This window comes from Odontesthes bonariensis, chromosome 7, assembly GCF_027942865.1.
Source record: "Odontesthes bonariensis isolate fOdoBon6 chromosome 7, fOdoBon6.hap1, whole genome shotgun sequence".
In the NCBI taxonomy this organism is placed as follows: Eukaryota; Metazoa; Chordata; class Actinopteri; order Atheriniformes; family Atherinopsidae; genus Odontesthes; species Odontesthes bonariensis.
The window spans coordinates 40587975-40613665 of record NC_134512.1 but is presented as its reverse complement, the minus strand read 5'-3'; the positions used below and the strand labels follow the sequence as shown (position 1 = coordinate 40613665).

The following is a 25691-nucleotide window of genomic DNA, read 5'->3' as shown; positions in this document are numbered from 1 at the left end:
CTCACAGGCTTTTATTCTGTAAAAGTCTGTTGCTCACAGGCTTTTATTTTGTAAGAGTCTGTTGCTCACAGGCTTTTATTCTGTAAAAGTCTGTTGCTCACAGGCTTTTATTTTGTAAGAGTCTGTTGCTCACAGGCTTTTATTTTGTAAAAGTCTGTTGCTCACAGGCTTTTATTCTGTAAAAGTCTGTTGCTCACAGGCTTTTATTTTGTAAGAGTCTGTTGCTCACAGGCTTTTATTCTGTAAAAGTCTGTTGCTCACAGGCTTTTATTTTGTAAGAGTCTGTTGCTCACAGGCTTTTATTTTGTAAAAGTCTGTTGCTCACAGGCTTTTATTTTGTAAAAGTCTGTTGCTCACAGGCTTTTATTTTGTAAAAGTCTGTTGCTCACAGGCTTTTATTTTGTAAAAGTCTGTTGCTCACAGGCTTTTATTTTGTAAAAGTCTGCTGCTCACAGGCTTTTATTCTGTAAAAGTCTGCTGCTGTCTGCTGTGGAACAGGAAAAGAAAGTAATCGGCGGATCCACCAAACATGGAGAAGGGTACGGAACTTTTACTCGGCCATTTTCATTTTAAAGTTCTTCCAGACGGCGGAGTCAACAGAACCAAAGTCATCTGTAAACTCTGCCAAGTTGAATTGTCTTCTCAGCGTAGTAGTTCCAGTCTAAAATATCACTTAAAGGCAAAACACACAACTGATAGCAGCAAGTCATTCAAGGAAACAGACAGTGGAGCGAGGCTTCTACATAAAAACTACAGAAAGATGCTGATGTTAAAAGTGTGTTTGCACAACAAATGTTATGGCACTTTCATTCATATGGCAGCACATTTAAAATAAAGCTAAATGCTAAAAGCTATACGCTACTTTTGGTTTCATTTTTGGATTCTGCGTACAAATGAGATTAATCGTGACTAATCAGGGAAATCATGTGATTAATTAGATTAAACATTTTAATTGTTGCCCAGGCCTAGTTTTAACATGAACAATCATCTGGACAGAAATATGTAGCAGAGGCAGACCTCACAGCACTGTGAGGAGCTTTGGTTGAAACCTGATTTCAGGACTCCAGGTTCAGGGTTTGGGCGGTGCTGTGTGATGCAGCAGGCTGATGATTTCAGCCGCTGACAGAATGAAACCTTTTCATGGAAGCAGCGTGAGTCCAGACAGGAAACAGAAAACACAGAGCGGGCGGGGCAGGATGTGGAGAAGGACCCCCAACACAAAAACTGAACTCTGTCCTGAACTGTGTCCTGAACTGTGTCCTGAACTGTGTCCTGAACTGTGTCCTGAACTGTGTCCTGAACTGTGTCCTGAACTCTGTCCTGAACTGTGTCCTGAACTGTGTCCTGAACTCTGTCCTGCTCCTCGTTACAGTTTCCTCCCTTAAAGGGGCACTAGGTAGCATTTTCACCTAAAATTATAGCCTTCAGGAGTTTACCAAAGGTTAAACAAGTCAATGGTAAGCGAATGAAGCCTGTCTCGCTCCCAACAGGAGTCTGTATGCTGAAAATCCCATATGTAACTTCGGCAGGAGCGACCCGCTTCTGAAGTGTCGTGATGCGCGAGAAGAGTCGTTTGTGTTTACGGCACTTAGCTAGGTACTGTATGCTAGCTGTAGTTGTAGGCTATGTGTTCGCTTGCGTTGAAGAGCCACCAAGCGTTTCATATTCTGCCTTTCACAGACTGAATATGAAACGTTCGATGTCGGCACTTCCCATCTTTGTGAAATTTCTCCAAGCGTGATCTTGTTCATCTACCATAGTGATCTGCGTTTTAGTTCGTAAAGAGACAGGTGATGATGGTGCTCTAATTCCTCCTGAGTTCGAGACGTAGCCTAGCTTCAGAAATACACGGACTGACCTGATTAGAATAAGAATAGCGTTTTGATCCGAACAAGAATTGTTATCTACAAATGAAAATTGATTCATTTGTGATTGTAATCGGAATAGTGTAGAGCTAGTCTGCGTTTATTGCGGCGTGTGTTGGTAGTGCCTGCGCACATCTGTCTCAGATGTAACTTTTGTAAGTGTCTGCTAATACAAAGGAATCACTCCACGAATACACCATGATGAGGGAAGAATCCCATTCAAGATCAGCAACAGTCCATCCATACATCCATACATCCATTATCTGCCGCTTGTCCGGGGATCGGGTCGCGGGGCAGCAGCCTGAGCAGAGAAACCCAGACGAGCTGTCCCCGGCCACTTCCTCCAGCAACAGGATTATAGCACATTATCTTGAGTTCTCTCTACAGAAAATCTCTGATTATAGTATCTTACGTGGGCCGTCTACACTTGTGAATCAGATGACCTAACTGCATTGACTAAATAACACAACGGCAGCTTTCGCCACGATGTTTAGTTAGTGGGTGTGTACAGGTGGGCATTTTTACGACAGTGTAGAATTTCAGTTTGACCAATAGAGATCGCTATACTGCCGCTAAACTACCTTGTATCCCTTTAAGAGACTCCTCTGCTTCCTGCTGGCAGGTCAGCATCACAGAGGACAGAATGTCCAATACCCAAAGCACAAAGAGTCCCAGAGACCCGAGTCCCAGAGGCCCGAGTCCCAGAGACCCGAGTCCCAGAGGCCCGAGTCCCAGAGACCCGAGTCCCAGAGACCCGAGTCCCAGAGACCCGAGTCCCAGAGACCCGAGTCCCAGAGGCCCGAGTCCCAGAGGCCCGAGTCCCAGAGACCCGAGTCCCAGAGGCCCGAGTCCCAGAGACCCGAGTCCCAGAGACCCGAGTCCCAGAGACCCGAGTCCCAGAGACCCGAGTCCCAGAGACCCGAGTCCCAGAGGCCCGAGTCCCAGAGGCCCGAGTCCAGAGCCGGCCCAAGGCATATGCCACCTATGCGGTCGCTTAGGGCCCCACGCCACCAGGGGGCCCCAGAGAGCACCGAGACGTTGTGATAAAAAAGTAAATATATACATGAAATTAAAATAACATTGAATAATTTAAACGAAATTGTATTACACCAGAAAATGTTTTTAATTTTGACAAAATACTAATACTAGGTTAATTTATGCTGCCACCGTTGGGCAAAATTATTTAAGTATTGTATTTATTATTTAAGTATTTCATTTTGATTACAACTTTATTTTTCTGTAAGATAATGTGAATGTCATTTGACTCTATTTTGTATTTGTATTTTGAACATTTTGCACATCTGAAAGAAATGAAACTTTTTAACGTGTTTACTATAAATGCAGTCTCCAGCCTGCTGATGTTACTTTCAAATAGTTAAATTAATCAGCCATACTTATACATCACTCTTTATGTAGAAGTTAATTAAACCATATTTATGAGTTTGCTATCCCTTTAAGGTTAAAAACAAGAATGACACCTGTATAATGTAAGATGATTACAGATAATGCTAATGATTGTGGGTCCGTTACACACAGAACAGTGCAGCCTGTGGAATAATGAGGCATCTGGAGCTGAGGTGGTGGTAGGGGGCCCCAAATGAAATTCTGCTTAAGGCCCCATAAAGGCTTGGGCCGGCCCTGCCCGAGTCCCAGAGGCCCGAGTCCCGGAGGCCCAAGTCCCAGAAGCCCGAGTGTTGTGTTCACTCCTTCCACTCCTCCAGGGCGGTTGTTGGGATCTTTTGTTTAAATCGCATCGATTTGGATATTGACGAAAAGTGGAAGGGATGTAGTTAAGAAAATGAAAACGGGATAAACTTCTTTGCCGTCATTAAAAGAAGCATGCCAGCTACACACCAGCTACATACCAGCGACATAGCAGCTACACACCAGCTACATACCAGCGACATAGCAGCTACATACCAGCTACATACCAGCGACATAGCAGCTACATACCAGCTACATACCAGCGACATAGCAGCTACATACCAGCTACATACCAGCGACATAGCAGCTACACACCAGCTACATACCAGCGACATAGCAGCTACATACCAGCTACATACCAGCGACATAGCAGCTACACACCAGCTACATACCAGCGGCATAGCAGCTACATACCAGCTACATACCAGCTACATACCAGCTACATATCAGCAACATGCCAGCTACATACCAGCTACACACGAGCTACATACCAGCTACATACCAGCTACATATCAGCGACATACCAGCTACATACCAGCGACATACCAGCTACATACCAGCTACATACCAGCTACATACCAGCGACATACCAGCTAGATACCAGCTACATACCAGCTACATACCAGCTACATACCAGCTACATATCAGCTACATACCAGCGACATACCAGCTACATACCAGCTACATACAGCTACATACCAGCTACATACAGCGACATACCAGCTACATACCAGCTACATACAGCTACATACCAGCTACATACAGCGACATACCAGCGACATAGCAGCTACATACCAGCTACATACCAGCTACACACCAGCTACATATCAGCGACATACCAGCTACATACCAGCTACACACCAGCTAGATATCAGCAATATACCAGCTACATACCAGCTACATACCAGCTAGATATCAGCAATATACCAGCTACATACCAGCTACATACCAGCTACATACCAGCTACATACCAGCTAGATATCAGCAATATACCAGCTACATACCAGCTACATACCAGCTACATACCAGCTACATATCAGCAATATACCAGCTACATACCAGCGACATACCAGCTACACACCAGCTACATACCAGCTACATACCAGCTACATACCAGCTACATACAAGCTACATACCAGCTAGATATCAGCAATATACCAGCTACATACCAGCTACATACCAGCTACATACCAGCTACATACCAGCTAGATATCAGCAATATACCAGCTACATACCAGCTACATACCAGCTACATACCAGCTACATATCAGCAATATACCAGCTACATACCAGCGACATACCAGCTACACACCAGCTACATACCAGCTACATACCAGCTACATACCAGCTACATACAAGCTACATACCAGCTAGATATCAGCAATATACCAGCTACATACCAGCTACATACCAGCTACATACCAGCTACATACCAGCTAGATATCAGCAATATACCAGCTACATACCAGCTACATACCAGCTACATACCAGCTACATATCAGCAATATACCAGCTACATACCAGCTACACACCAGCTACACACCAGCTACATACCAGCTACATACCAGCGACATACCAGCTACATACCAGCGACATACCAGCGACATACCAGCTACATACCAGCGACATACCAGCGACATACCAGCTACATACCAGCTACATACCAGCTACATACCAGCTACATACCAGCGACAAACCAGCGACATACCAGCTACATACCAGCTACACACCAGCGACATACCAGCTACATACCAGCGACATACCAGCTACATACCAGCGACATACCAGTGACATACCAGCTACACACCAGCGACACACCAGCTACATACCAGCGACATACCAGCGACATACCAGCTACATACCAGCTACATACCAGCTACATACCAGCTACATACCAGCGACATAGCAGCTACATACCAGCTACATACCAGCTACATACTAGCTACATACCAGCTACATACCAGCTAAATACCAGCTACATATCAGCGACATACCAGTGACATACCAGCGACATACCAGCGACATACCAGCTACATACCAGCTACATACCAGATACATATCAGCAATATACCAGCTACACACCAGCTACATACCAGATACACACCAGCGACATACCAGCTACATACCAGCTACATACCAGCGACACACCAGCTACATACCAGCTACATACAGCTACATACCAGCTACACACCAGCTACACACCAGCTACACACCAGCTACACACCAGCTACATACAGCTACATACCAGCTACACACCACCAGCTACATACCAGCTACATACAAGCTACATACCAGCTACACACCAGCTAAATACCAGCCACATACCAGCGTCATACCAGCTACACATCAGCTACACACCAGCTACACACCAGCTACATACCAGCTACATACCAGCTACACACCAGCTACATACCAGCTACACACCAGCTACATACCAGCGACATACCAGCTACACACCAGCTACACACCAGCTACACACCAGCTACACACCAGCTACACACCAGCTACACACCAGCTACACACCAGCTATATACCAGCTACACACCTGCTACATACCGGCTACATACCAGCTACATACCAGCTACACACCAGCTACATACCAGCTACACACCAGCTACATACCAGCTACACACCAGCTACATACCGGCTACATACCAGCTACACACCAGCTACATATCAGCTATATACCAGCTACATACCAGCTACATACCAGCTAGATACCAGCTATATATTAGCTACATACCAGCTACATACCAGCTACACACCAGCTACATATCAGCTACATACCAGCTACATATCAGCTACATACCAGCTACATACCAGCTACATACCAGCTACACACCAGCTACATATCAGCTACATACCAGCTACATATCAGCTACATACCAGCTACATACCAGCTACACACCAGCTACACACCAGCTACATACAGCTACATACCAGCTACACACCAGCTACATACCAGCTACATACCAGCTACATACCAGCTACACACCAGCTACACACCAGCTACATACCAGCTACACACCAGCTACATACCAGCTACATATCAGCTACATACCAGCTACATACCAGCTAGATACCAGCTACATATCAGCTACATATCAGCTAAATACCAGCTACATACCAGCTACACACTAGCTACATACCAGCTACACACCAGCTACATACCAGCTACACACCAGCTACATACCAGCTACACACCAGCTACATACCGGCTACATACCAGCTACACACCAGCTACATATCAGCTATATACCAGCTACATACCAGCTACATACCAGCTAGATACCAGCTATATATTAGCTACATACCAGCTACATACCAGCTACACACCAGCTACATATCAGCTACATACCAGCTACATATCAGCTACATACCAGCTACATACCAGCTACATACCAGCTACACACCAGCTACATATCAGCTACATACCAGCTACATATCAGCTACATACCAGCTACATACCAGCTACACACCAGCTACACACCAGCTACATACAGCTACATACCAGCTACACACCAGCTACATACCAGCTACATACCAGCTACATACCAGCTACACACCAGCTACACACCAGCTACATACCAGCTACACACCAGCTACATACCAGCTACATATCAGCTACATACCAGCTACATACCAGCTAGATACCAGCTACATATCAGCTACATATCAGCTAAATACCAGCTACATACCAGCTACACACCAGCTACATATCAGCTACACACCAGCTACACACCAGCTACATACCAGCTACATATCAGCTACATACCAGCTACACACCAGCTACATATCAGCTACATATCAGCTACATACCAGCTACATACCAGCTACATACCAGCTAGATACCAGCTACATATCAGCTACATATCAGCTAAATACCAGCTACATATCAGCTACACACCAGCTACATATCAGCTACATATCAGCTACATACCAGCTACATACCAGCTATATACACATGAAGCTCAGTTTCAGCACTGAAAGGCTTTCAGGTGACTGGATCTCAGGTTTAGAATCATCGGCCCCCCAACAACAACCTTCCTGTGAACCCACTTCAGCCTCACTGAGGGAAGAAAACTTGTTCTGGTTTAGTGACTGACACAGGGCTCTCAAGTCTTACGCAATGAGCGTGAAACACACGCATTTCAACAAGTTCACACATGCCATTTCTCACGCTGAGAAATGATCAAATTCGTCGCACAGAAATTCTAATGGTCTATACTATAAACGAGTCAATGGCAGGTTACTGTGCGCTCCTACAGCTCAGAACTATAGCTCTGGGACAGCTGTCTTGATTTAGCAACCCATCGCCAAATCACAAAATAGAATTTCTCAACCAATCAGAAAACAGAATTTCTTGTTGCCGGGTGAGGTCTGAAATAGCTTTCAGCTGCAAGCACGCGTTCCATGAATGCACAACGGACATGACCCATTATGCTCTGAATGCTGCAGAAGTTGTAGACGAGCTGGAGGTGGAAGAGAACCGTCAGGATCATCAGCAGGTCATATCTTCATTTATTTGAATCTTTTATTAGTTACTATAGTTTTCCTACTCTTTGTAAAAGACCAATACCTGCCGATTAAAGTGTTCGTTGGAGTAGTAGGTCTAAATATTCAGCACACACCCTTTGACATGAGCAACTTAATGAAAAATGAAAAATATGTAGGAGTGTAATTAGGCTTCCGTGGTTAATTTTTTTCAAAGGTGACTGGTATGAGCAGGTTCCCAATAAGGCTATCTATCCAAACTGGTATTAGTTCTGCCACACTGAAATGCTGATGCAGAGAGGGTTTTTTCCATGGTGGGGCTCAATAAAACCAAGACCAGGAACACTTTGGCTCTGAATGGAACTCTGTCATCCATCATGACTGTGAAAATGGCTGACATTGAGCCACAGTGCTTTAAATGGGAGCCCCCAATATCAGTCATCAAGCATCAACATCTGCCACAAACACTTACAACAACACTCATAAACAAACACACACAGAGAGGGACTGCTCAAGGGGCCCATTCGGGGTTATGTTTGTTTTTCTTAATTTAATTTGTCTGTTTTTTTGTTTGTTAAGACTTTGCATACCTAAAACAATTTATTTTAAAATATAGCAGAATTTAGTGTAAAAGTGAAGATTTGTGATTTTGGTATAAATAAAACAATTTCTTTGTTTTTTAAGTAGCTAGTTTATGGCGAAAAAAACGAAAGAAACCCCCCCGCGCACACGGCGCGGCCCCTGCCCCGCCCGAATCTCACTCCAAGCAAACTTGAAAACTTGAGAGCCCTGCTGACATTAACTTCAGGTCCACACATAAAAAAATGTAAAATTATTTAATTATCAACACTAACGAGCTCATTAATTCCAGATGTACCATAAACTGTGAGCTCTTACCTGTGAGCACGGAGCCGTAGCTCCTCACTCCGTCCTTTCTGGATGTCACCGCCAGCCGGTACAAAGTTCCCGGTTCCAGCTCAGTGATACGACAGATGGCGGCGGTGCCGGCGTGTCCGTACGGATCGCAGCGGACGGCGTCCGAACCAGAGCCCGGACCAGAGCCCGGACCAGAGCCCGGACCAGAGCCCGGACCAGAGCCCGGGTCTGTGATGAGGCTGAAGCCACACAACACACCGGCGGAGGTCAGCCGCACCGTCGCCCAATCCAAGCCGGAGCTGATCTCGGTGAGCTCAGCGGAGCACGGGGGTCCGGCAGAGGTTTGGACCTGGAACAGGAAGCCACATCAGGATCTGAGTCAGAACCCCTCACAGACCCAAACACCACGGCCCAAACTGTTCAACAGTACAACGAGGGTCACCATGGTTTGGCCCTGTGAAGGAGCCAGGACCAGCAGTGACCATTTGGACCAGTTTAAACGACACCTCAGAACCAGATCTACTGACCACCTGATCTCACAGAAACACCTGAACTCAGTTTGATCCTCATAACAACACATTACCCGGTGTCATGGTGGAGGTACTTATATGGGATGGCTCTACATCAACCAACCAACCAACGTTTGTTGAAAGTTGTTCTCGGTTCTTCTTTGGTTCCTTTCAGGACAACATCTGATTCCTACAGTTATCTCTCCATAACCAGGAGCTCAGAGTGAATCTCCGACCTTCTCACAATCCAGTTTGTTGGGGCTGGCTTTAGTCACCATGGTAACCAAGCTGGCTGTGTGTCCCAGATGTTCAGATGTTCAGATGTTCAGGTGTTCAGGTGTTCAGATGTTCAGATGTTCAGATGTTCAGGTGTTCAGATGTTCAGGTGTTCAGGTGTTCAGATGTTCAGGTGTTCAGGTGTTCAGATGTTCAGGTGTTCAGATGTTCAGATGTTCAGGTGTTCAGATGTTCAGGTGTTCAGGTGTTCAGGTGTTCAGATGTTCAGGTGTTCAGGTGTTCAGATGTTCAGGTGTTCAGGTGTTCAGGTGTTCAGATGTTCATGTATTCAGATGTTCAGGTGTTCAGGTGTTCAGATGTTCAGATGTTCAGGTGTTCAGGTGTTCAGGTGTTCATGTGTTCAGGTGTTCAGGTGTTCAGGTGTTCAGGTATTCAGGTGTTCAGATGTTCATGTGTTCAGGTGTTCAGATGTTCAGGTGTTCAGGTGTTCAGGTGTTCAGGTGTTCAGGTGTTCAGGTGTTCAGATGTTCAGGTGTTCAGGTGTTCAGATGTTCAGGTGTTCAGATGTTCAGATCAGATGTTCATGTGTTCAGATGTTCAGATGTTCAGGTGTTCAGATGTTCATGTGTTCAGATGTTCAGGTGTTCAGGTATTCAGGTGTTCAGATGTTCAGATGTTTAGGTGTTCATGTGTTCAGGTGTTCAGGTGTTCAGGTGTTCAGATGTTCAGATCAGATGTTCATGTGTTCAGATGTTCAGATGTTCAGGTGTTCAGATGTTCATGTGTTCAGATGTTCAGGTATTCAGGTGTTCAGATGTTCAGATGTTCATGTGTTCAGGTGTTCAGGTGTTCAGATGTTCATGTATTCAGATGTTCAGGTGTTCAGGTGTTCAGATGTTCAGATCAGATGTTCATGTGTTCAGATGTTCAGATGTTCAGGTGTTCAGATGTTCATGTGTTCAGATGTTCAGGTGTTCAGGTGTTCAGGTATTCAGGTGTTCAGATGTTCAGATGTTTAGGTGTTCAGGTGTTCAGATGTTCAGATGTTCAGATGTTCAGGTGTTCAGATGTTCATGTGTTCAGATGTTCAGGTGTTCAGGTGTTCAGGTATTCAGGTGTTCAGATGTTCAGATGTTTAGGTGTTCAGGTGTTCAGATGTTCAGATGTTCATGTGTTCAGGTGTTCAGGTGTTCAGATGTTCAGGTGTTCAGGTGTTCAGATGTTCAGGTGTTCAGGTGTTCAGGTGTTCAGATGTTCATGTGTTCAGGTGTTCAGGTGTTCAGATGTTCAGATGTTCATGTGTTCAGGTGTTCAGGTGTTCAGGTGTTCTGATGTTCAGGTGTTCAGATGTTCTGATGTTCAGGTGTTCAGGTGTTCAGATGTTCAGATGTTCAGGTGTTCAGGTGTTCAGATGTTCAGGTGTTCAGATGTTCAGATGTTCAGATGTTCAGGTGTTCAGGTGTTCAGATGTTCAGATGTTCTGATGTTCAGGTGTTCAGATGTTCATGTGTTCAGATGTTCAGATGTTCAGGTGTTCAGATGTTCAGATGTTCAGATGTTCAGGTGTTCAGATGTTCAGGTGTTCAGGTGTTCAGATGTTCAGATGTTCAGGTGTTCAGGTGTTCAGATGTTCAGGTGTTCAGATGTTCAGATGTTCAGATGTTCAGGTGTTCAGGTGTTCAGATGTTCAGATGTTCTGATGTTCAGATGTTCAGGTGTTCAGGTGTTCAGGTGTTCAGATGTTCAGATGTTCAGGTGTTCAGATGTTCATGTGTTCAGATGTTCAGATGTTCTGATGTTCAGGTGTTCAGATGTTCAGATGTTCAGGTGTTCAGGTGTTCAGATGTTCAGATGTTCAGATGTTCATGTGTTCAGGTGTTCAGATGTTCAGATGTTCAGATGTTCCCTCTCTGTGTGAAGGCCCTTCCTGCCTGAAGCTGGAGCATCATTTCAGATGATGAAGCCTCGGTTAGAGGACCGGCCGACTCCTCTTCCTCCCGCATGCTGCTTCAGATCTGCTCCTCTTCTCCTCAGCCTTTCCCCGGGAACAGAAGCAGGCGGCTCACCCCACCCGCCTTTCTTCCTTCCTGCCTCCGACTGTTTCTGCCGACCTTCGGCTTCACGCTGAACAGAACTGGCCATTGTTATGCCTGAATGAGAGTTCTCCATCCAGGAAGTGCCACGAACGCGCTCTAATTATCGAGGCATTCAACCCGAGGCCGAGTTTCCTCCAGTGGTTCGGGTTTGATCTTCTTCAGGATGGTCAGATCTGAATCCCAGCTGTGCTCCGACAGGACTGATTAGTTTAGGACTACATTAAAACTTCTTTAGTTTTACTTTAGTTAGACTAATCTTTATATATGTTTATCAGGAATGAATCTTTTGTCCTTGTTTGCTGAGAATTGTTCTAGAAAACTATCACGAGTTTAAAAACCCAAAGAGATTCAGTTCATAATCAAAGAAGTAACGATTAAAATGTTTAATCTAATTAATCGCATGATTTCCCTGATTAATAACGATTAATCGCATTTGTACGCAGAATCCAAAAATGAAACCAAAAGTAGCGTATAGCTTTTAGCATTTAGCTTTATTTTAAATGTGCTGCCATATGAATGAAAGTGCCATAACATTTGTTGTGCAAACACACTTTTAACATCAGCATCTTTCTGTAGTTTTTATGTAGAAGCCTCGCTCCACTGTCTGTTTCCTTGAATGACTTGCTGCTATCAGTTGTGTGTTTTGCCTTTAAGTGATATTTTAGACTGGAACTACTACGCTGAGAAGACAATTCAACTTGGCAGAGTTTACAGATGACTTTGGTTCTGTCGACTCCGCCGTCTGGAAGAACTTTAAAATGAAAATGGCCGAGTAAGGCTGCGGCTACACAAAAACGTTTTTCACTGTAAACGATACTTTTTCTTATCGTTTCGCTGTTGCGGCCACACGGAGCCGGCGTTCCCACTACCCCAAAACGATAGTTTTTGAGAACGGGTTCCAGAGTGGGAAGATTTGAAAACGAGGTCGTTTCGTTTCCATTGTTACAGCGAAAACGTTTTTGCGTCAGTCAAACGTTGACGCTGTGAGACTTCTCTATTGTCTCACAGCGTGGCGTGACACAGTGGCGTGTGTACTTCATCGTTTTCATCCGTTTTCGTCCGGACCTGAGTCTTTACAGCAGCGTTGCCGTGTGGTCGCAAGAATTTTCGTACCCGTTTTTAAAAAAAAACTCGTTTCATTTTCGTGTAGCCGTAGCCTAAAAGTTCCGTACCCTTCTCCATGTTTGGTGGATCCGCCGATTACTTTCTTTTCCTGTTCCACAGCAGCAGACTTTTACAAAATAAAAGCCTGTGAGCAGCAGACTTTTACAGAATAAAAGCCTGTGAGCAACAGACTTTTACAAAATAAAAGCCTGTGAGCAGCAGACTTTTACAAAATAAAAGCCTGTGAGCAACAGACTTTTACAGAATAAAAGCCTGTGAGCAACAGACTTTTACGGAATAAAAGCCTGTGAGCAACAGACTTTTACGGAATAAAAGCCTGTGAGCAACAGACGTACAAAATAAAAGCCTGTGAGCAACAGACTTTTACAAAATAAAAGCTTGTGAGCAACAGACTTACAAAATAAAAGCCTGTGAGCAACAGACTTTTACGGAATAAAAGCCTGTGAGCAACAGACGTACAAAATAAAAGCCTGTGAGCAACAGACTTTTACAGAATAAAAGCCTGTGAGCAACAGACTTACAAAATAAAAGCCTGTGAGCAACAGACTTTTACAGAATAAAAGCCTGTGAGCAACAAACTTTTACAAAATAAAAGCCTGTGAGCAACAGACTTTTACAAAATAAAAGCCTGTGAGCGACAGACTTTTACAAAATAAAAGCCTGTGAGCAACAGACTTTAAAAAATAAAAGCCTGTGAGCAACAGACTTTTACAGAATAAAAGCCTGTGAGCAACAGACTTACAAAATAAAAGCCTGTGAGAAACAGACTTTTACAGAATAAAAGCCTGTGAGCAACAGACTTTTAAAAAATAAAAGCCTGTGAGCAGCAGACTTTTAAAAAATAAAAGCCTGTGAGCAGCAGACTTTTACAAAATAAAAGCCTCTGAGCGACAGACTTTTACAAAATAAAAGCCTGTGAGCAACAGACTTACAAAATAAAAGCCTGTGAGCAACAGACTTTTACAAAATAAAAGCCTGAAAAAAATAAAATCAATTTAATAAAAAAATAAAACCTACGTTAAGGCGTTAAATAATAACGAGTTAACGCGATAATAACAAATTAACTCACCCAGCCCTACAAAGAAGACAAAGAAAACCTGGAAACATTCCCATTTCAGTGGCTCAGCATTGGAGTTTTTAAAGTGCCCTGGGAACACCTTAAAGTGCCCTGGGAACACATTAAAGTTCCCTGGGAACTCCATAAAGTGCCCTGGGAACACATTAAAGTTCCCTGGGAACACCTTAAAGTGCCCTGGGAACTCCTTAAAGTGCCCTGGGAACACATTAAAGTTCCCTGGGAACTCCATAAAGTGCCCTGAGAACTCCTTAAAGTGCCCTGTGAACACCTTAAAGTGCCCTGGGAACTCCTTAAAGGGCCCTGGGAACTCCTTAAAGGGCCCTGGGAACACCTTAAAGGGCCCTGTGAACTCCTTAAAGTGCCCTGGGAACACCTTAAAGTGCCCTGGGAACACCTTAAAGTGCCCTGGGAACTCCATAAAGTGCCCTGGGAACACCTTAAAGGGCCCTGTGAACTCCTTAAAGTGCCCTGGGAACACCTTAAAGTGCCCTGGGAACACCTTAAAGTGGCCTGGGAACTCCATAAAGTGCCCTGGGAACTCCTTAAAGGGCCCTGGGAACTCCATAAAGGGCCCTGGGAACTCCTTAAAGTGCCCTGGGAACTCCATAAAGGGCCCTGGGAACTCCTTAAAGTGCCCTGGGAACACCTTAAAGTGGCCTGGGTGACACCACCTTTAAAGGATGGAGTTAACACAGAATACTCACAGGTGTGGTGGGTGGAGAGGAAGTTGTAGGTGAAGGAGTCCTGGTTGTTGAGGTGGGAGATGTAGTTCTGATGGTTTTCGGGGTTGTAGAGGGGGCAAGTGTGGCTGCAGGTGTGGTAGTAGGTGTGGCTGCAGCTGTGGCTACAGGTGTGGTAGTAGGTGTGGCTACAGGTGTGGTAGTAGCTGTGGCTACAGGTGTGGCTGCAGGTGTGGTAGTAGGTGTGGCTACAGGTGTGGTAGTAGGTGTGGCTGCAGCTGTGGCTACAGGTGTGGTAGTAGGTGTGGCTACAGGTGTGGTAGTAGGTGTGGCTACAGGTGTGGCTGCAGGTGTGGTAGTAGGTGTGGCTACAGGTGTGGTAGTAGGTGTGGCTACAGGTGTGGCTGCAGGTGTGGTAGTAGGTGTGGCTACAGGTGTGGTAGTAGGTGTGGCTACAGGTGTGGTAGTAGGTGTGGCTGCAGCTGTGGCTACAGGTGTGGTAGTAGGTGTGGCTACAGGTGTGGCTGCAGGTGTGGTAGTAGGTGTGGCTGCAGCTGTGGCTACAGGTGTGGTAGTAGGTGTGGCTACAGGTGTGGTAGTAGGTGTGGCTACAGGTGTGGCTGCAGGTGTGGTAGTAGGTGTGGCTGCAGCTGTGGCTACAGGTGTGGTAGTAGGTGTGGCTACAGGTGTGGCTGCAGGTGTGGTAGTAGGTGTGGCTGCAGCTGTGGCTACAGGTGTGGTAGTAGGTGTGGCTGCAGGTGTGGTAGTAGGTGTGGCTGCAGCTGTGGCTACAGGTGTGGTAGTAGGTGTGGCTGCAGGTGTGGTAGTAGGTGTGGCTGCAGCTGTGGCTACAGGTGTGGTAGTAGGTGTAATTGCAGGTGTGGCTGCAGGTGTGGCTACAGGTGTGGCTACAGGTGTGGTAGTAGGTGTAATTGCAGGTGTGGCTACAGGTGTTGCTACAGGTGTTGCTACAGGTGTGGTAGTAGGTGTAATTGCAGGTGTGGCTGCAGGTGTTGCTACAGGTGTGGTAGTAGGTGTAATTGCAGGTGTGGCTACAGGTGTGGTAGTAGGTGTAGTTGCAGGTGTGGCTACAGGTGTTGCTACAGGTGTGGTAGTAGGTGTAGTTGCAGGTGTGGCTGCAGGTGTGGCTACAGGTGTGGTAGTAGGTGTAGTTGCAGGTGTGGCTGCAGGTGTGGCTACAGGTGTGGTAGTAGGTGTAGTTGCAGTTGTGGCTGCAGGTGTGGTAGTAGGTGTGGCTACAGGTGGGGCTGCAGGTGTTGCTACAGGTGTGGCTACTGGTGTGTCAGCAGGTGTGGCTGCAGGTGTAGTTGCAGTTGTGGCTGCAGGTGTGGTAGTAGGTGTGGCTACAGGTGTGGCTCCAGGTGTGTCAGCAGGTGTGGTTACAGGTGTGGCTGCAGGTGTGGCTGCAGGTGTGTCAGCAGGTGTGGTTACAGGTGTGGCTGCAGGTGTGTCAGCAGGTGTGGTTACAGGTGTGGCTACAGGTGTGTCAGCAGGTGTGGTTACAGGTGTGGCTACAGGTGTGGCTGCAGGTGTGTCAGCAGGTGTAGTTGCAGTTGTGGCTACAGGTGTGGTAGTAGGTGTGGCTGCAGATATGGCTCCTTCTGTCAGGGTCACTGAGTTGTCAGGATGGGGGGTGGAGCCTGCAGCTATGCTAGCTGTGGGTGGAGTCTGGGAGTGGGGGGTGGAGCCTGCAGCTATACTAGCTGTGGGTGGAGTCTGGGAGTGGGGGGTGGAGTCTGCAGCTATGCTAGCTGTGGGTGGAGCTGAGCTGTAGTCAGACTGGGATGTGGATCTGAAGGCCTCTCGGTTGGACTCAGAAACAGTGTTCTTCCTCTCAGAAGTTCTGGAGGAACTCTCAGAACCTCTGGACCCGGGTCCATCGGACTCAGGCTGGCCTGTAGTCACTGAACCCATCACTATTCTGAAACGTTCTGCTTCGGTTCTGAACTGGGAGCCACTCCGTCCTGAGGCGCTCTCTGATTGGTCGGTGACAGCAGCAGCTTCTGATTGGTCGGTGACAGCAGCAGCTTCTGATTGGTCGGTGACAGCAACAGCTTCTGATTGGTCGGTGACAGCAGCAGCTTCTGATTGGTCGGTGACAGCAACAGCTTCTGATTGGTCGGTGACAGCAGCAGCTTCTGATTGGTCGGTGACAGCAACAGCTTCTGATTGGTCGGTGCCAGCAACAGCTTCTGATTGGTCGGTGACAGCAGCAGCTTCTGATTGGTCGGTGACAGCAACAGCTTCTGATTGGTCGGTGACAGCAACAGCTTCTGATTGGTCGGTGACAGCAGCAGCTGGACTGGACGACACATTTTTGGCTTTTAAAGCGAACATCTGTGAGGTGGAAACATCTGGATTTAAATCTGGAGGTTTGGTGGCGTGGGCTGCAGAACTGTGAACCCCGGAGCTGTGTCGGGTGGTTCTGTGGGTTCCGTCTGGATCAGTTAGGGGCTCGTTGGGGGTCCTTCCACCAGGAGTTCTGACAGTTCTGACAGTTCTGACAGTTCTGACGGTGCTGGAGAGCTCCGCTGGTTCATGTGCGGTGGAGGTTATGTCTGAAAATAAAAAGAAAGAACCTTCAGAACAAACAGAACATGATCTACAGAGTGTTAACACCAGAGGAACACAACACTAAAGAAACAGAACACCAGGAGAACCGAACAACACAGAACAATGCAGAATACTAGAAGTTTTCTTTCTTTCTGAGTCCAACAGAACTCTAACAGAACTCTAGAACTCTAACAGAACTCTAACAGAACTCTAACAGAACTCTAGAACTCTAACAGAACTCTAACAGAACTCTAGAACTCTAACAGAACTCTAACAGAACTCTAACAGAACTCTAACAGAACTCTAGAACTCTAACAGAACTCTAACAGAACTCTAACAGAACTCTAACAGAACTCTAGAACTCTAACAGAACTCTAACAGAACTCTAACAGAACTCTAGAACTCTAACAGAACTCTAACAGAACTCTAGAACTCTAACAGAACTCTAACAGAACTCCAACAGAACTCTAAAGCCCTATTCGGACGGGACTAGTTTAAAGGGGGGACCTGGGGTAGAGTAATAATAACCGGGAAATCTAGTCCCGTCCGAACGCGCCATGTCAGTAAAGATAGCGGAGTATGTCGGTAAACTTTGCCGAGAATTCTACCTCCTGTGAAACGGTCCGGAGTATCTCCCATAGGTAATACTAATCCCGTGCGAATGCGACCTTCGGTAATAAGTACGGAATATGTCGTCACATCCTTTTAAAGAGAGAAACAATTAGGTGTGTCTGTTCGCAAACATGGAGGTTCTGGAAGAAGCGCTGCTTCCAAGCACGCATGGTCGGCGCCATGTCTGTTTACAGATGGGGTTTACGGAAGTGCAATGAAGACGTGCATAGCATCCAGGATGTGACGGTTGTGCGTGACCAACAACTCCTCCCATGTTAGATGAATATTACAGGGATTTCTTGTCCCGTCCGAATTGGTCATTTCTTCTCCCTGGCGTCGTCTGGTTAACCAACATTACCATACGTCCCCCCATTGAACTAGTCCCGTCCGAACAGGGCTTTACATAACTCTAGAACTCTAACAGAACTCTTACAGAACTCTAGAACTCTAGAACTCTAACAGAACTCCAACAGAACTCTAACAGAACTCTAGAACTCTAGAACTCTTACAGAACTCTAAAAGAACAGAACTCTAACAGAACTCTAACAGAACTCTAACAGAACTCTAACAGAACTCTAGAACTCTAGAACTCTAACAGAACTCCAACAGAACTCTAACAGAACTCTAGAACTCTAGAACTCTTACAGAACTCTAAAAGAACAGAACTCTAACAGAACTCTTACAGAACTCTAGAACTCTAGAACTCTAACAGAACTCCAACAGAACTCTAACAGAACTCTAGAACTCTAGAACTCTAACAGAACTCCAACAGAACTCTAACAGAACTCTTACAGAACTCTAGAACTCTAGAACTCTAACAGAACTCCAACAGAACTCTAACAGAACTCTAGAACTCTAGAACTCTTACAGAACTCTAAAAGAACAGAACTCTAACAGAACTCTAACAGAACTCTAACAGAACAACAGAACTCTAACACAGAACAACAGAACTCTAACAGAACTCTAACACAGAACAACAGAACTCCAACAGAACTCTAACAGAACTCTAACAGAAAAGAACTCTAACAGAACTCCAACAGAACTCTAGAACTCTAAAAGAACTCTAACAGAACAACATAACTCTTACAGAACTCTAACAGAACAGAACTCTAATAGAACTCTAACAGAACAGAACTCTAACAGAACAGAACTCTAACAGAACTCTAACAGAACTCTAACAGAACAGAACTCTAACAGAACTCTAACAGAACTCTAACAGAACAGAACTCTAACAGAACTCTAACAGAACAGAACTCTAACAGAACTCTAACAGAACTCTAACAGAACTCTAACAGAACAGAACTCTAACACAACAGAACTCTAACAGAACTCTAACAGAACAGAACTCTAACAGAACAGAACTCTAACAGAACTCTAACAGAACTCTAACAGAACTCTAACAGAACAGAACTCTAACACAACAGAACTCTAACAGAACAGAACTCTAACAGAACAGAACTCTAACACAACAGAACTCCAACAGAACTCTAACAGAACTCTAACAGAACTCTAACAGAACAACAGAACTCTAACAAAACTGTCTAAACATCCAGAAAATCGGCTCCTCCTCCTCCAGGTGACTCGATGATACTTAACCAGTTTACCAGCTTTAAAACACAAAAGGGCCGGGGTTAAACTCACCCTGATCAGACACACAGCCGGACCCCAGGAGCAGAACCAGAACCAGAACCAGAACCGGGTTCTCCATGCTGCTCTGCTGCTGTTCTGCAGCCTCCGATGAGCAAAACTGGAGTGCAGGAGGGAAGTGCGTCTGGGGCAGGAAAAGTCAGCCAGCAGCACTTCCTGCCATTCAAAAGGCCGGCAAGGAGGAAATACCAGAGGACGTCCCTCATGTTCAGACTACCGTCCAACAGGAGGACGTCCTTCATGTTGACAAACGTCCAACAGGAGGACGTCCCTCATGTTCAGACTACCGTCCAACAGGAGGACGTCCTTCATGTTGACAAACGTCACACAGGAGGACGTCCTTCATATTCCAACAGACATCCAACAGGGGGACGTCCCTCACGTTCCAACCACCGTCCAACAGGGGGACGTCCCTCACGTTCCAACCACCGTCCAACAGGAGGACGTCCCTCATGTTGACAAACGTCCAACAGGAGGACGTCCCTCATGTTCAGACTACCGTCCAACAGGAGGACGTCCTTCATATTCCAACAGACATCCAACAGGGGGACGTCCCTCACGTTCCAACCACCGTCCAACAGGGGGACGTCCCTCATGTTGACAAACGTCCAACAGGAGGACGTCCCTCATGTTCAGACTACCGTCCAACAGGAGGACGTCCTTCATGTTGACAAACGTCCAACAGGAGGACGTCCCTCATGTTCAGACTACCGTCCAACAGGAGGACGTCCTTCATGTTGACAAACGTCACACAGGAGGACGTCCTTCATATTCCAACAGACATCCAACAGGAGGACGTCCCTCACGTTCCAACCACCGTCCAACAGGGGGACGTCCCTCACGTTCCAACCACCGTCCAACAGGAGGACGTCCCTCATGTTGACAAACGTCCAACAGGAGGACGTCCCTCATGTTCAGACTACCGTCCAACAGGAGGACGTCCTTCACGTTCCAACAGACATCCAACAGGGGGACGTCCCTCACGTTCCAACAACCGTCCAACAGGAGGACGTCCCTCATGTTCCAACCACCGTCCAACAGGAGGACATCCCTCATGTTCCAACCACCGTCCAACAGGGGGACGTCCCTCACGTTCCAACCACCGTCCAACAGGGGGACGTCCCTCACGTTCCAACCACCGTCCAACAGGGGGACGTCCCTCACGTTCCAACCACCGTCCAACAGGGGGACGTCCCTCACGTTCCAACCACCGTCCAACAGGAGGACGTCCCTCATGTTGACAAACGTCCAACAGGAGGACGTCCCTCATGTTCAGACTACCGTCAAACAGGAGGACGTCCTTCACGTTCCAACAGACATCCAACAGGGGGACGTCCCTCACGTTCCAACAACCGTCCAACAGGAGGACGTCCCTCATGTTCCAACCACCGTCCAACAGGAGGACATCCCTCATGTTCCAACCACCGTCCAAAAGGAGGACGTCCCTCACGTTCCAACCACCGTCCAACAGGAGGACGTCCCTCATGTTCCAACCACCGTCCAACAGACGTCCCTCACGTTCCAACCACCGTCCAACAGGGGGACGTCCCTCACGTTCCAACCACCGTCCAACAGGAGGACGTCCCTCACGTTCCAACCACCGTCCGACAGGAGGACGTCCCACACGTTCCAACCACCGTCCAACAGGGGGACGTCCCTCACGTTCCAACCACCGTTCAACAGGAGGACGTCCCTCACGTTCCAACCACCGTCCAACAGAAGGACGTCCCTCATGTTCCAACAAATGTCCAACAGGAGGACATCCCTCATGTTCCAACTAACGTCCAACAGGAGGACGTCCCTCACGTTCCAACAACCGTTCAACAGGAGGACGTCCCTCATGTTCCAACAAATGTCCAACAGGAGGACATCCCTCATGTTCCAACTACCGTCCAAAAGGAAGACGTCACTCATGTTCAAACAAATGTCCAACAGGAGGACGTCCCTCATGTTCCAACTACCGTCCAACAGGAGGACGTCACTCATGTTCAAACAAATGTCCAACAGGAGGACATCCCTCATGTTCCAACTACCGTCCAACAGGAGGACGTCCCTCATGTTCCAACAAATGTCCAACAGGAGGACGTCCCTCATGTTCCAACAACCGTCCAACAGGAGGACGTCCCTCATGTTCCAACAACTGTCCAACAGGAGGACGTCCCTCATGTTCCAACAACCGTCCAACAGGAGGACGTCCCTCATGTTCCAACAACCGTCCAACAGGAGGACGTCCCTCATGTTCCAACAACCGTCCAACAGGAGGATGTCCCTCCTGTTCCAACAACCGTCCAACAGGAGGACGTCCCTCATGTTGGGTTTTTCCAACAACCATCCAACAGGAGGACGTCCCTCATGTTGGGTTGTTCCGACAAATGTCCAACAGGAGGACGTCCCTCATGTGGGGTTTTTCCGACAAATGTCCAACAGGAGGACGTCCCTCATGTTGGGTTGTTCCGACAAACGTCCAACAGGAAGACGTCCCTCATGTTGGGTTTTTCTGACAAATGTCCAACACGAGGACGTCCCTCATTTTGGGTTGTTCCAACAAATGTCCAACAGGAGGACGTCCCTCATGTTCCGACTACCGTCAAACAGGAGGACGACCCTCATGTTCCGACAAATGTCCAACAGGAGGACGTCCCTCATGTTCCAAAAAATGTCCAAGAGGAGGACATCCCTCATGTTCCAACAACAGTCCAACAGGAGGACATCCCTCATGTTCCAACAAACGTCCAACAGGAGGACGTCCCTCATGTTCCAACAACCATCCAACAGGAGGATGTCCCTCATGTTCCAACAAACGTCCAACAGGAGGACGTCCCTCATGTTCCAACAAACGTCCAACAGTAGGACGTCCCTCATTTTGGGTTGTTCCAACAACCGTCCAACAGGAGGACGTCCCTCTTGTTGGGTTTTTCCGACAAACGTCCAACAGGAGGACGTCCCTCATGTTGGGTTGTTCCGACAAATGTCCCACAGGAGGACGTCCCTCATGTTGGGTTGTTCCGACAAATGTCCCACAGGAAGACGTCCCTCATGTTGGGTTTTTCTGACAAATGTCCAACAGGAGGACATCCCTCATGTTGGGTTTTTCCGACAAATGTCCAACAGGAGGACGTCCCTCATGTTGGGTTGTTCCGACGAATTTCCAACAGGAGGACGTCCCTCATGTTGGGTTTTTCTGACAAATGTCCAACAGGAGGACGTCCCTCATGTTGGGTTTTTCTGACAAATTTCCAACAGGAGGACATCCCCCATGTTCCAACAAACGTCCAAGAGGAGGACGTCCCTCATTTTGGGTTGTTCCAACAAATTTCCAACAGGAGGACGTCCCTCATGTTGGGTTTTTCCGACAAATGTCCAACAGGAGGACGTCCCTCATGTTGGGTTGTTCCGACAAACGTCCAACAGGAAGACGTCCCTCATGTTGGGTTTTTCTGACAAATGTCCAACACGAGGACGTCCCTCATTTTGGGTTGTTCCAACAAATGTCCAACAGGAGGACGTCCCTCATGTTGGGTTGTTCCAACAAACGTCCAACAGGAGGACGTCCCTCATGTTCCGACAAACGTCCAACAGGAGGACGACCCTCATGTTCCAAAAAATGTCCAAGAGGAGGACATCCCTCATGTTCCAACAACCGTCCAACAGGAGGACATCCCTCATGTTCCAACAAAAGTCCAACAGGAGGACGTCCCTCATGTTCCAACAACCATCCAACAGGAGGATGTCCCTCATGTTCCAACAAACGTCCAACAGTAGGACGTCCCTCATTTTGGGTTGTTCCAACAACCGTCCAACAGGAGGACGTCCCTCATGTTGGGTTGTTCCGACAAATGTCCAACAGGAGGACGTCCCTCATGTTGGGTTGTTCCAACAAAGGTCCAACAGGAGGACGTACCTCATGTTGGGTTGTTCCGACAAACGTCCAACAGGAGGACATCCCTCATTTTGGGTTGTTCCAACAAACGTCCAACAGTAGGACGTCCCTCATTTTGGGTTGTTCCAACAAATGTCCAACAGGAGGACGTCCCTCATGTTGGGTTGTTCCGACAAACGTCCAACAAGAGGACGTCCCTCATGTTGGGTTGTTCCGACAAATGTCCCAAAGGAGGACGTCCCTCATGTTGGGTTGTTCCGACAAACGTCCAACAGTAGGACGTTCCTCATGTTGGGTTGTTCCGACAAATGTCCAACAGGAGGACGTCCCTCATGTTGGGTTGTTCCGACAAATGTCCAACAGGAGAACGTCCCTCATGTTCCGACAAACGTCCAACAGGAGGACGACCCTCATGTTCCGACAAATGTCCAACAGGAGGACGTCCCTCATGTTTCAAAAAATGTCCAAGAGGAGGACATCCCTCATATTCCCACAACCGTCCAACAGGAGGACATCCCTCATGTTCCAACAAACGTCCAACAGGAGGACGTCCCTCATGTTCCAACAACCATCCAACAGGAGGATGTCCCTCATGTTCCAACAAACGTCCAACAGGAGGACGTCCCTCATGTTCCAACAAACGTCCAACAGTAGGACGTCCCTCATGTTGGGTTTTTCCGACAAACGTCCAACAGGAGGACGTCCCTCATGTTGGGTTGTTCCGACAAACATCCAACAAGAGGACGTCCCTCATGTTGGGTTTTTCTGACAAATGTCCAACAGGAGGACGTCCCTCATGTTGGGTTTTTCTGACAAATGTCCAACAGGAGGACGTCCCTCATGTTGGGTTTTTCTGAAAAATGTCCAACAGGAGGACATCCCCCATGTTCCAACAAACGTCCAAGAGGAGGACGTCCCTCATTTTGGGTTGTTCCAACAAATTTCCAACAGGAGGACGTCCCTCATGTTGGGTTTTTCTGACAAACGTCCAACAGGAGGACGTACCTCCTGTTGGGTTGTTCCGACAAACGTCCAACAGGAAGACGTCCCTCATGTTGGGTTTTTCTGACAAATGTCCAACAGGAGGACGTCCCTCATGTTGGGTTGTTCCGACAAACGTCCAACAGTAGGACGTCCCTCATGTTGGGTTGTTCCGACAAACGTCCAACAGTAGGACGTCCCTCATGTTGGGTTGTTCCGACAAATGTCCCACAGGAAGACGTCCCTCATGTTGGGTTTTTCCGACAAATGTCCAACAGGAGGACGTCCCTCATGTTGGGTTTTTCTGACAAATGTCCAACAGGAGGACGTCCCTCATGTTGGGTTGTTCTGACTAATGTCCAACAGGAGGACATCCCCCATGTTCCAACAAACGTCCAAGAGGAGGACGTCCTTCATTTTGGGTTGTTCCAACAAATTTCCAACAGGAGGACGTCCCTCATGTTGGGTTTTTCTGACAAATGTCCAACAGGAGGACATCCCTCATGTTCCAACAACCGTCCAACAGGAGGACATCCCTCATGTTCCAACAAACGTCCAACAGGAGGACGTCCCTCATGTTCCAACAACCATCCAACAGGAGGATGTCACTCATGTTCCAACAAACGTCCAACAGGAGGACGTCCCTCATGTTCCAACAAATGTCCAACAGGAGGACATCCCTCATGTTGGGTTTTTCCGACAAATGTCCAACAGGAGGACGTCCCTCATGTGGGCTTTTTCCGACAAATGTCCAACAGGAGGACGTCCCTCATGTTCCGACAAACGTCCAACAGGAGGACGACCCTCATGTTCCAAAAAATGTCCAAGAGGAGGACATCCCTCATGTTCCAACAACCGTCCAACAGGAGGACATCCCTCATGTTCCAACAAACGTCCAACAGGAGGACGTCCCTCATGTTCCAACAACCATCCAACAGGAGGATGTCCCTCATGTTCCAACAAACGTCCAACAGGAGGACGTCCCTCATGTTCCAACAAACGTCCAACAGTAGGACGTCCCTCATTTTGGGTTGTTCCAACAACCGTCCAACAGGAGGACGTCCCTCTTGTTGGGTTTTTCCGACAAACGTCCAACAGGAGGACGTCCCTCATGTTGGGTTGTTCCGACAAACATCCAACAGGAGGACGTCCCTCATGTTGGGTTGTTCCGACAAATGTCCCAGAGGAAGACATCCCTCTTGTTGGGTTTTTCTGGCAAATGTCCAACAGGAGGACGTCCCTCATGTTGGGTTGTTCCGACAAACATCCAACAGGAGGACGTCCCTCTTGTTGGGTTTTTCTGACAAATGTCCAACAGGAGGACATCCCTCAT

At 47.2% G+C, this 25691-nt stretch overlaps 1 protein-coding gene across 4 annotated transcripts in view; it reads right to left on the bottom strand.

Annotated features, from left to right (window-relative positions):
* LOC142384530 (receptor-type tyrosine-protein phosphatase beta-like) overlaps positions 1 to 19588 on the bottom strand; it is a 98205-nt gene extending 78617 nt beyond the window's left edge. For all 4 annotated transcript variants that reach the window (XM_075470826.1, XM_075470827.1, XM_075470828.1 and 1 more), the window contains exons 1-3: positions 19492 to 19588; positions 14689 to 17243; positions 8961 to 9288 (exon numbers count right to left, since the gene is read on the bottom strand). In XM_075470826.1, coding sequence (XP_075326941.1) covers positions 8961 to 9288; positions 14689 to 17243; positions 19492 to 19558 — 2950 coding nt within the window. In that variant the 5' untranslated portion in view covers positions 19559 to 19588. The remainder of the gene's footprint in view (positions 1 to 8960; positions 9289 to 14688; positions 17244 to 19491) is intronic.
* Positions 19589 to 25691: the final 6103 nt, after the last annotated feature.